At 37.3% G+C, this 12,819-nt stretch overlaps 1 protein-coding gene across 3 annotated transcripts in view; it reads left to right on the top strand.

Moving 5' to 3' along the window:
* The window catches only part of THSD7A (thrombospondin type 1 domain containing 7A), a 461,702-nt gene that overhangs the window by 380,236 nt on the left and 68,647 nt on the right, over nucleotides 1–12,819 (top strand). For all 3 annotated transcript variants that reach the window (XM_081535379.1, XM_081535377.1, XM_081535378.1), the window contains exons 10-11: nucleotides 304–436; nucleotides 1,832–1,935. In XM_081535379.1, the coding sequence (XP_081391505.1) occupies nucleotides 304–436; nucleotides 1,832–1,935 (237 nt within the window). The remainder of the gene's footprint in view (nucleotides 1–303; nucleotides 437–1,831; nucleotides 1,936–12,819) is intronic.

Below are 12,819 nucleotides of genomic sequence, written 5' to 3'. Positions count from 1 at the left end.
TCTGTCATATTTCTCAAGGGGAAAGAAACATAGGAAAGAGCAGTCACACTGTAACTGAGCCTTAGGAAGGCTAGCTGACTATGGAACTATTTTCTCCATTCTTCACATTTTTAATATAAATTGATTGGGTTTCCAATATAAGCAGTCTTTGGGAGAATTGAGGAAATGACTCGATGAGGCCTCTCATTCAGGGATGTCAAAGCACGTGTAGCTGGAGGCAATGTAATTTCTTCACACAGGCTGGTATTCAGAGATTTCTTTATCAGTGCAGAGAACAAAGGTTAAAAAGCTGCTTCATTCCAGGGGACTCGGGGATCAAGAAACAGACTCGGCACCGGGTCATCATTCAGCTGCCAGCCAACGGAGGCAGGGACTGCACGGATCCACTCTATGAAGAGAAGGCCTGCGAGGCCCCTCCAGTGTGCCAAAGCTACAGGTAATGGGGTGAAAGAAAAGCCTTGTGAGCAACGCACACTTCCAGCCCTACTCTTTCCGATGTTAAGAAAAGGAAGCTAACACTATGCGCAGACTCAGTAGAGCTGAGGATGTTTATGACTGTGGGGACCATCTCTTGCCCATTTTAAAGAGCTGCTTTGCTGCCAAAATCATCTCCAGGGACACAAATACTTGTTTAAACTTCCAAGCTCTATTTTTAGCTTCAGGAGCTTGAGGAAAATTCTTTTGTTGATATAAACTATAGGAAATGCAGAAAAGTGATTAATAATTATGAAACATGTGCTTTCAAGAATAGCCAAAGCAGTCCTTCCTCCCTGAGCTCCAGAGAGCACATGTTCTTCATAAATGCTGGCATTCTGCCTCACGAAATGACATCTTTATATCAGTGATATTAATAAGATGTCTGTTCTCTTCATTTCTGGGCACCTCAAGGAAATTAAAGCTATTGAAGCTATATATATTATCATCGTGATAATTATTAGAGAAAAGTTTTTTTTTTCATAACTACTTTTAAAACATACCTAATTGAAGCTTGATGTAGTGAAAACTTGCATTCCTGACAAAACTTGCAGTGCCAACAAATGAAATATTATGGCATCAATTGATGGAATGTGTGAGCACAAAATAATAATTTAAGATGAAATTGATGGCAAATTTGTCATCTTAATTTTTCTGTATTTAATTCTTAGATGACGGACAATATAATTGTATGGTTACATGATGGACATTAACTATTAGCCCAAACTTATTTATTTGGGGGATTTGTTTTTGTGAAGTGTATAATAATTGCACCTTCTGAGTTACCCCTATGATGCTAATCAAAAGAGCATTATACAAAAGGCTCATGGCTTGAATGCAGTTGTACAACTTGATTATAAAATAAATATACCTTTTTAAAATGAAACACATCACTTCTGGTACTATCAGCTACATTTGCTGGCAATCCTAATCATTAAAAAGGCTAAATGTGGCACTTCCCTGGTGGTACAGTGGTTAAGGCTCTGCTTCCACTGCACGGGGTCACAGGTTTGATCTCTGGTTGGGAAACTAAGATCACACATTCTTCATGATGTAACTTAAACATTGTTTTTTAATAATTTGAAATTTTTAAAGGCTAAATACTATCAGTAGAGTTCATTCCTTTAGGAATTGACAGTGATGGACCCTTGTCTCCACTGCCATAGAAAGTACTTTTATATTTAGTACTGCTTTTTATAATTCCTTGATGAAGATTTGAATTGAATTTGGATAGGACTGAAGCATTGTCAGATTCCTTTCTGTAGTGGTCAAAGTCATGGCTCCTTGGCATTGTATCACTATGATTTCTCTGGCATGTTTGCTTCTTCTCTATGTGGCTTCTGTTCTTTCCGTGTAGGTGGAAGACTCACAAATGGCGCAGGTGCCAGCTTGTCCCTTGGAGCGTGCAACAGGACAGCCCCGGAGCGCAGGAGGGCTGTGGGCCCGGACGGCAGGCAAGAGGTGGGAGGCGCCGTTCCACAGTTGATTTGCTTCACATTTCTCCAGCATCACTAATTTAACCACTAGCTGGCCTGAAGAGTTTGTCTTTCTGATGCCCACACTAGGCAAGCAGAGCAGAGCACATAAAAATCTGCTGCTATCCATTCTACCACACACCAGAACACGGAGACCTGTCTTTTTAAGTTGTGTCCTTTGTTCTTTGACATCAGTAGTTCATTTGTCATTGTTGTTTTAGTTGCTCAGTTGTGTCCGACTCTTTGCGACCCTATCTATGGACTGTAGCCCATCAGGTTCCTCTGTCCATGGGATTCTCCAGGCAGGAATACTGGAGTGGGTTGCCATTACCTTCTCCAGGGGATCTTCCCAACCCAGGGAATGAACATAGCTCCTCTAATTGAACTTCCATTCATGCTTATCTGAAAGATGATCAGAATGTACAGTGCAGCTTGTTTTTGTTGTTATTCTTGTAATTAGTTTTTGGCTCATGGTATTCCGTAACACTTTGCTTGTCACCTTAACAATCAATTAGATTCTTGTATCTTTGCCCATATGCATTATGTATGGGCATGCATATAAAGTAATATAATTGGTTAACTTTCCCAGAAATTCTCAGCAATGACTTTCTTGTCATTGTCATGGCTACCCCCAATTCTGTTCATATTTAGTACTGATTTTTAAATGGAAAATTTATGTACTCAAAACCTTCCATATGTGGACTGCAATCTGTCAACACTGCTAGATAATATGGTATCTTGCAGAAATGAGATATGGAAATATTTCCAGCTTTCCATGATTATTTACTAGATGTTATGGATAATACTTTCATTCCAAGTTTCGGAAAGTGTTCTTTATACATGTAGCAAAGTCATTCTGTAAAGAGTACATGATTCTTTTTACTCATGTTGCTTATAGCATTTAATTCCAGATACATATTTAAAATGTATTTTGAATATGGAATTGAATACACAGCCACCTTTCTTTAATTCATAAAAACATGTTTTGCACCCTCATTTGTAGTTACATATTTGATGATATTGCAAAAGTGTGAACATACATAATTGGATTCCAGTTTCTGCTGATTTCATCTGGGACCCCTTTTCTTTACAGAGTAAAGGTTGCTCTTTTTAAAATTTGAAAAAAAAAATAGCATAATTTTTGTTAAAAATCTTCTATTTGAAAGTCATTTTAGAAATCTTCATTTGAAGCATTTAGTTTACAATTAACATTAACTAGTTAGTGATTTTCAGGATTCTATTTTAGTGCTTATTTTTCATTCTGTGTCCTCTACCGTCAGCATCGGCTAAAAAATAATTCTCTCCCTTCACAGTTTCAGAGACTTAGGTATTTAGAGTTGAAAGTCTTTCTCCCCATTTCAAACCATTCATGAGAAATTGAGTGATATAAGGGTTTCTTGTCATGCTCTACTAATTCCTCCTTGAATCGAGCATACATTTGCATACAGTCTGGACCCTGCTTAGAGTTAATAATGAAAATAGGCATGCGTTTGGGAATCAAGAAACCTAAATTTTAGTCCCAGTTCTTTCACTCACACAATGTGAGGTTTATTCATCCCTTTACCTTTCTAGGTCTCAGTTTATTTAGATGGGGAAAAAAAAGAAAAGAGGGCTGGACCAAATGATCTGTTACGATGTTTCGTATCCTACAATCTATGCACAGATAATATCCTGCCATCAAAGTGTGACATGAATTTATGTAAAACAGTTGAAAACCATATTTTTTGTAGGCACTGAGGGAATTCTAAGATGTGAAAACTGCACAGGGTGAAAACAGCTTTAGTTTTGAACTCTTTTCCTTGACTGCACAACCTTGGTTTATTCATTTCCTCTCTCTGAGGCTGAGAAAGTAATGATCCTTACGGTGCTTTGCACATAGTGAAAGTAAAAGTCACTCAGTCATTCCATACAGTCCAGGCCAGAATACTGAAGTGGGTAGCCTTTCTCTTCTCCAGGGGATCTCCACGACCCAGGGATCAAACCCAGGTCTCCCGCATTGCAGGCAGATTCTTTACCATCTGAGCCACATGGGAAGCCCTTGCACATAGTAAATCTTCATTAAATGCTAATTCCTTCCCCCTTCCTGTTAGATCATGGCCTAATGAATGTGGCATAGATCATTGTAGGCATAAAAGCAACAGTATTAACAAGGGTCTTTAGTTTTTTGTTGACATAGTCTGTATAAAACATTTCTTTTGGTGATTACCGGTGATCTTTTCATTTCCAAATCTGAAAACCTCTGCTATTCCTCTTCATAGTTGACTGTTCATTATAACAAGTAATGTCTGCATAAATATACTCAGAAGAACCCCTTTAAATTCTGTATGAAGATAATCTTTTTCTTTGTTGCCTTGATAAAGATTTTTTTTCCCCTCAGAGCCTATCTTCCTACAGAAATATGAAATGGAGAGAGTTAAAGAGTGTAAAAATATCTTGTATTAATGATAGAAAGGCAAAGAATTCTTTTGTTGATGGTCATGGCTGTTTTCAGCACTCTGCACAATTGAACTGTCAGACTCTTGTTTCATTTCCATCTTTGCCTTTATCCAGAGCCTTTTAAAAATGCCAAATTGTGCTATTTTGAATAATTAAAATAAGAATGTAAGAAATTAGTATCTTACTAAATTGTAAGATGATGTAGTAAAAATTATTATCAGTGAGCAAAGACTATGGAGAAGCTATTCCTCCTTCCTCTCTAATACTTCAGACTTTCTAATTCCAGTCACTCTTGTGACTCTGATTTCCTTTAGAAGACTGTGTAGAAACGAGTCATGAGTGTTAAGAAGGGATGAAGATGTTCAGCCCAGGGAACTTAATTTGTTTAGGAAAGTGAGATCACTGGTAACATCGCCTAACAAGGAGGAGTTAAAGACTGAAACCAATCCATTGCAAAAATAGTCATTTAAACATAAAGAGCTTAAGAAAGATCTAAAGGATGAGCTGGGACTTGACTTGTACCATAATATTAGATTAAATAGAAAGGAGAAAAGAATACAAAATGAGAGCAAGTCTATTCGCTAAGCATCGGAGGTAAGGAAAACAAAAAAAATTAAATGTGTTCACAGAAAAGTGGATGGATTGAAGCTCTGAAGATGTGAGCTGGAGCCCGGGGTAATTTTGTAGAGGGCCATAAATGTCAGGATCAGTATTTTAGACCTTGTTCAATAAGTGGTGCGAGCAAGGACCTGATGAAAGCAGTGTTTTATCTGTCAGCATGTACAGAGTAAGTTAGAAAGATAAGACACATGGGTCTGGATGCCAGCCAGGGCGTTTGTTGTAGCAATGCAAGGTTGAAGAGCTCAGACTGGAACCACTGTAGTCAAAATGAATAAAAATAAATGGATTTTCAACATGTAATAGAAGAGAATAACTTTAGGATGTAGTAGCAGACAGTAGCAGCAGAGATGGACCTAAGTAAGTCAAAGACGATCATATAGTTTTTAACTCTAGTATTTTCAGTGTGTATAGCATAGGGGATTATTTTTTAAGGAGAGTTATATACTCTGTGTGAATCTTCTCTTATAACTAAAAATCTTATGAAATCTCAGATCAAGTTTAGGTTTTGAGCTAAACTAATTGTAAAACACTACATTTCAAGACTCAAAAAGAACAGGATTTATCTTGTCCTTCATTCTGATGTGAACTATGTTTTGAAGTGCTAATTTAGATTTCTTCAGTTAAATAAAAATGTTGTATGAACCAAAAGAAGAGTTAATTTACTAAGTATGAATAGAAAGGAAATAATGTGTGTGTCTCATATACTACACATCACTCACAAGAACACTTAGAAAGTCACCATTCGTTTTTTCTAAAATGACTTGAGCCTTTCCTATTAGTAGAAAAAAATATAACTCTTAATTCTTTTACCAGCTTCTAGCAAGCTGCCCTCATTGTCCTCATATTGAGTCACTTCTACCTACTGTTAGCCACCTGCTAACAAAAAAAAAAAAAAAAAAAAATAGCCAGTGCAGGAGACTTAAGAGATGCAGGTTTGATCCCTATATGGGGAACATCCCCTGGAGAAGGAAATGGCAACCCACTCCAGTATTCTTGCCTGGAGAATTCCGTGGAGAGAGGAGCCTGGCAGACTATGGTCCATAGTGTTTGCAAAGAGTTAGATAGACATGACTGAAGGGACTTAGTACAGCACAGCCATTATAGACAGATGTTCAATTTTACTCTTAATCCTATCATTAGCATAATTCCAGCTGTAGGAACTATCAGCTACGGTGATGCGTTGCAAAGGAGCTGGAAATCAGTTATGTTCCCAGAGTCTCTTTAATGAGTCACTAACAGTAGCTGCTTACCATCCCAGTGCTGGCACTCCTTGTAAAGCAAATCAATGAGAACCAGCCTTCCCCACAAATGAGTTAGAATAACACAGGTGTAAGAAGATCAGAAGATTCTCCTCCAGTCAGGTAAATGCAGTCATAACCAAGTCTACATTCTGTGTATTTCAAACCTATGTGAAAGTACTCTATATGGAAATGCTTTACATTAGAACACAATAGGGAGTTAGGAGTAATAAGGAACTTTAGTGAGGCTTTGGATATTGAGAATGGTGCTTCCAGAAAATTTCATCTAGCGGTTGTGGTGGTTGTTTAGTTGCTAAATCACGTCCGACTCTTTCATGACCCCCTGGACTGTAACCCACCAGGCTCCTCTGTCCATGGGATTTCCCAGGCATGGATACTGGTGTGGGTTGCCATTTCCTTCTCCTGGGGATCTTCCTGACTCAGGGATCAAACCTCCATCTCCTGCATTGCAGACAGATTCTTCACTGCTGAGCCACCAGGGAATCCCTTATCTAGTGGTATAAGCACTAAAAAGAGAGGAGAAAAAGGTATTTTAAAGAAGGAATTAACAGGATTTTGCAACTTTAAATCATTCTTAAATCTCACAGGGAAATTTTAGAAGGCTTTTGAAATAGGCATATTTCCTATAATATTGTCAATAAAAGAAATGCAAATAACAAAATTATATCTACAGTCTATTTAATTTTTAAGTGTATACAGGTTATATTTACTTTGTTCTATTCAAGTCACTTGGTATAAACTTTTAATAGAACTGTAACCTCTACTATCTCTTCTCTCTGCTCACATTTCTACAGTTTAGATGGCATTTAGAGGGCTAAATTATTGATTGGTCAGTGACTGTGTCACTGAAACATAGCTCTACTAGCTGTAGCTAGAGTCATCATTACATTTGCATTCAAAATAAAAGAGGTGGCTCATATTAATGACAGTTTTGAACATTTATTTTTTCTCTATAACTATCCTAAGGGGGTAATGTCAATCACTACTAATATGTATATCTTAACAATGTTTATTACCTTATGACATATTTATATGAGGAATATGATCCAAAAATATCATAGATTAGATCCTGGGATTTCATAAATTCAAATTTATTCTTTCTCAGCCTCTGTGTTGATCTTGATGCTACCTACTGCCAAATGTGTTTTCTGCAATTTAGATGGAACTAGAGTTAATAATCCCCAGGGTCATCCCTGCCTGATCTCCCACACACTCTGTATCCTTGCATGCCAAGGAATGTCCGCTATGATGTTGATCCATCACTAAGATCTGACATCAGTCTTTACATGGAAGCCAGCCTGACTCAGTTGTATTCTCAAGTCCAGACCACAGAAAAGAAAAAAACTTCAATTGTATGCCTCACATGGCAGGGACCCTCCTGGCCCTGGGAGTCCTTACCCTGTATCACATATTGGTTAAAAAGGTTATAAAAGGAAAGTCTAAGAATAAAAAGGAAGGTTCTAATTTTCCTCCCAACAAAATTAAATCTAAATGAATTTGTAGAAGGTGAGATGTAAGTATTTAACTATAATTCATGCTGTTATTTTTTGTGAGCAAATAGTGGCTTAAACTGTATTGACACCCTTGGTATCTCTCTTTCAGTTAATTTCTAAAAGATTATGCCTTAGTGGCATTATTGGGGTTAGGCCCAGAAGATCTGGGCCAATTTATCTCAGAAACTCACTTTAATCTATTAATTTTCAGAGACTGTTTTATAATAGGAATGAAAATAATGGCGTAGAAAGAGAACTAGGTAGAAAAGAGTCAGAGTTTGCTGTAAAGAAATTTTGTGCAGACATGATTTTTAAACTCTTCTTTGGGCTAATATATAATATTGTGTGTGTGTGTGTGTGTGTGTGTTAGTTGCTCAGTCATGTCCTACTCTTTGCGTCTCCATGGGCTTTAGCCTGCCAGGCTTCTCTGTCCATCGAATTCTTCAGGCAAGAATACCAGAGTGGATTGTCATTTCCTTCTCCAGGGGATCTTCCCAACCCAGGGATTGAACCCGGGTCTTCTGCATTGCAGGCAGAAGCTTTACCGTATGAGCTACTAGGGAAGCCCATAATATTTAATATTAATTATATTTATATATATATATAATATTAATACTAATTACTATACAATATCTTCATACTCTTCATTGATGTAAGTTGTTATTTAAAACTTCTAGAATTATTTCTGCTTTTAAATTACTTCCTCTAGTTTTCTATTAGTATCAGCATTCTAGTTGATTTGGGGATTTTGGTTTTGTTTTAGATCTCTGAGAGCCCTGTCATAAAATAATGAGTAGCATTTGCTGTTTTTTAAATAGCTGATAGAATACACTTGACACGGGGATGTCTTTGTGATGTTTCCTCAGTGCCTTGTTTGTTGTGATACAGTCAGTTAACCCTTCCCAGCTCCCAGTCAAGGATCTAGCTGACCTTGGTCTGAGCTGCTCCATGGGGAGCTGATTATTATTTCCTAGTAAGTCTCTACACAAGGACTTTTGCATATCTTAAGAGCATCAGTGAGACTAGAGATCACTGGTAACTATTTAGGATCAATAGAAAGTAAAGGTGCATTTCTTTCCATTCAGCCAGAGTTACATTCACAAATTGTAATTAGGAAGTGTAATTTGGCAGACTTGTCCGTGAAAATCTCTTTCACACATAGAAAGACCAAGATCATTAAATCCACGTAGTAAACAACTGGAGCCCTCTTGCATTATTTATAGGTTTGGTCTTATTTCTAAGCACAATTAGGTTTCTTGGTAACTAGCTCCCACTCACATTAAGCTTTTTCTCTTTTATATCTACATGATCCATTTTCACTATTGTCTTTTTTTTTCTTTCGTAATACCATAGGGAAAAAAAAAAACACTCCTCTAATTGCTCAGTCAGCCAATCATGTTCTGTCTGCAGTGCTACTCAGACCTGGTTGCTCTGGGAAAAGCCATGTTAATATGGCTCAATTTAGTAAATAAGGCCTCAGAGCTCCTTGAACTCTGCGTTACATAGAATCTAACAGCTTTCACTCCACTCGGGCATTGATCTTACTCTGTTTCATGTAATGAACTTCTGTGTATGAATTTTCAATCTAGTCGTTTATTTCACTCTGATTATTCAGAGGAAATGACAACTTGGCCTTACATGCTGAAGGGTAATCCACAGACCAACAGAATACCTTCTTTTGGTGCATCTTGAATAGTAAGGGCATTTCATTCCTCTTCAAAACATGAAGATGAGCAACTCCATTCTGAATTCTATTAGATTTACTTCAGAGCTGCATCAATAGCCTTCCATTTACATATCATATATGCATAACCTAGATACCCATGTCCTTCTAGCTCAAACCAATGTTATCTATTCCCTTTCATATCAGAAGCCTTTATTATTCTCCTTTTTAAAACATAACTGAAAATTCAACTTACATGGAAACACTCTGGAATTGGCTCTATGTATTCTACTTATTAATCTTTTTATTTAAATTTATGGAATGTTTCAAAGATACACCAAAGTAGAGAGACTGATGTAATGAATACTAGTAGTATAGTCATCACTGACATAACTTGAACAGATTGTAACATGTTGTCACTCTTGGTCATCAGCTACTCCTCACACATATAAAGAGATTTTGCTAGAGTATTTTAAAACAACTCCCAGTTAAGATATACATCTAATTTTAACAAAAGTATTATTATAACACTAAACAAAATTAAGTGTAATTCATACCATGCCTAATATTCATACCATAGTTAACTGTCCCCCATTATCTCAAAAATTGTCTGTTTACAATCAGTTTGTTCCAATTTGGGTTCATGAATGTCTCCACACTGCATCTGGTTAGAATATTTCTTCAGTCACCTTTAATATAACAATTTGAGCTCCTTTCTTCAGAGCATTTACTTGTTGAAGAAACTGGCTTTCTTACTTATCTTTACAACATTTCCTCAGTATTGTTGGGCTGAGCTTGTCTTGCTTAATTTATAAGTAACCCCCAAGGTAGTCACAGGGGTATCTTCTAGGCTTTCAGCCTGCTCGAAGCTGCCCATCCATGACACTTGAATAACTTCTGTGCTTCATATAAATAAGATAACATTATAAATAAAACAGATTGATATAATCAGCGTAGTGTTAAAGAAGGAATTTTGCTTTAAAATAATTGTTTTTATATATGCTGACCTCACTAAGAAGCTTTCATGCTCATTTTCATGGTAATTTATCCATAGGGCAACATAGGTTTGGGCCGTCTTCCTAACAAGGCCTCAGCTCAAAGGAAAACTAGCGTAATCATTATACACAAGATACACACCCTGCACCTGTAAATACAATTGTCTGTGTATATGTAGCTTTCTCATGTGCTAGGAAACCATGCTTAGGATGACATATCTTTTCTACAGTTAAAACCACCCTATTTTCAGTGTCTTAAAGATGATTTCTAAGATTTATAAAGTTGAGAACTCAGATGGTTTCCTTTCCAAACATTTATATTTTATTCACCCTAATAGCAGGAAGTTCATTTCAGATTACATTCCTGTTTGAATTGTTGTATTTCCTCCAAGTCAGAATAGAAACAAGTTGAGATGTATGATAAATTTCAAAATATTGTACAAGTGGTACTGTTGCTGCTTGTTTGGATAACATTGCATGAGTAAGTCATTCAGAATACACTGCCTAAACTCTCAGATAAAGGGAGTGGAGTGCTGAGTGGGTTTCTGAGAACAGATATGGGAATTTTACACATTTTTTTCTTTTGAACTACTTGAAATACTTTTTGAGATTTTGCGTACTACAGGAATATAGGCTTTAGATTTATGTAAATGGTATAGATTTGCACAGATTCTAGTTTCTAGAATCGTGTTAATAGTAGTTTTACTTTATTTTGGTTTTTCATGTCCTTTAATGTGATGATGGTTGGAACAATTGTGAAATAAAATTTATAAGAGAGAAACTTAGAAAACCTTAATGGAGAACCCAAGGCAATTGCATTTAGTTTAAAAGATTTATAGTCAAGTCTGTATCTCAGAGAGTCAAATTGGATGCTTAGATAAAACTCATCTCTTTTCAAAGAACATAAATTTAGTTTTGTAGATTTTTTTTCCTTTAGTTATAAACAGTGTGACTCTATTCACAGCTTAGAACTCTTATGGTTAAATTTCTTCTCTTCCAAAATAATCATTTTTGAGGTTCCTACATATCCTGATGAGTAAAGATCCAATATTTTCCTCTTTATCAATCCTTCCTCTTAAGCATCCTTGGGGCAACTTTGGCTGCAAACCATCAGAGCTTCCTTTGTATAAAGTGTTCAAGCAGGTGTAGAGGGAATTGCAAAATCACATGAGCTTATTAATATACTGCATTTTGTAGATTCCTCCTATATCAATCCACAGGTAACAGTCTTCCCACCTACCTGGATGCTCATTTTGGTCTACTCCTTGTACTCCAAGTTTAAATTCTCCTTAGCTCATTCCCACGTGCTCAGCCTTTGTTTCCCAAAGCTTGGCCCAGTGCCAGGGTGATTGGGCACCAGAGGACCTTCAGTTTTAGACACAGATCTCAGGCAAACATATCCCAGTGACTTGAATACTCAGGCTTGTAGGCCTTAAGCTTGAATGGGCATGAGGACCATCCGAGCAACTTGAAAATAAATGCATTTTCCTTGACCCCACACATGGAGATCTCATCCAGGAGCTTTGGAATGAATCCTGAAATCTTCAACTCGAATAGCATTCCAGGAGTATCTGATGCCCCTGGAAATACACTGCCTACTAGAACAGTGGTCTCATTTCACTGATGCGTGTTTGAATCACCAGGGAGCTTTAAAAATTATATTAATGCCTGGGACCCTGCCCTCAACCAGTTAAATCAGAATGTTGGAGTTTAGCAAGGGCATGTACATGGTCCCAAAGCTATCCAGGTGATGATCATCTGCAGCTTAATGTGAGAGCCTCTACCTGGCACTGGTCTGATGACCACAGTGCACCAGACAACTCTTCTTCCAAGAGGTGAGAGTCTCTTGGAGCACTTAATGTTTTTTCCTGTCACATCAACTTCCTAAAGTCTACCACTCTCCCCTCAACCAGGTTTTCATATCTTTAAAATTCCTGGACCTCTGTTCGTTTCATACAAATTGGCTCTTCCAGTGTTGTGCATATTAAATGAAGAGAGATCTAGAGCTAAGAAATAAGTGTTTTCACCTGCATTTGCCCAATTAATGTAACTTTTCCTACAGTAGTACCAACAAGTTGTGTTCACCGTACACAGAGGAAGTCTTCCTTGGATAAAACCGTTAAAACTTTTTACACACCCCATCACACACTCCTGTACTACAGGGTGTTAAGTTTTAGCATACAGATCCAGAGGGTCCTATCTAACCTGGGGCCCTATGTGCCCTAAAGGTAATTTAGGATCAAAATGTCAGGCTCCTTCACCTTCGTTTCATGATGATAGAATTCTGAGCAGAGCAGAGACCAGCTGCAGTGTCAGCCTAGACCATAAACCTGAAAGGGCCACGTACATCAGTCTGACTGGGCCATTTAAGCTGGTTCAATGAAGACTTAATTTTAGGACCAA

This window comes from Giraffa tippelskirchi, chromosome 10 (assembly GCF_054371585.1).
Source record: "Giraffa tippelskirchi isolate mGirTip1 chromosome 10, T2T-mGirTip1v1.2.pri, whole genome shotgun sequence".
In the NCBI taxonomy this organism is placed as follows: Eukaryota; Metazoa; Chordata; class Mammalia; order Artiodactyla; family Giraffidae; genus Giraffa; species Giraffa tippelskirchi.
The sequence above is the reverse complement of the archived record's forward strand: the minus strand, read 5'-3'. Positions and strand labels throughout refer to the sequence as shown.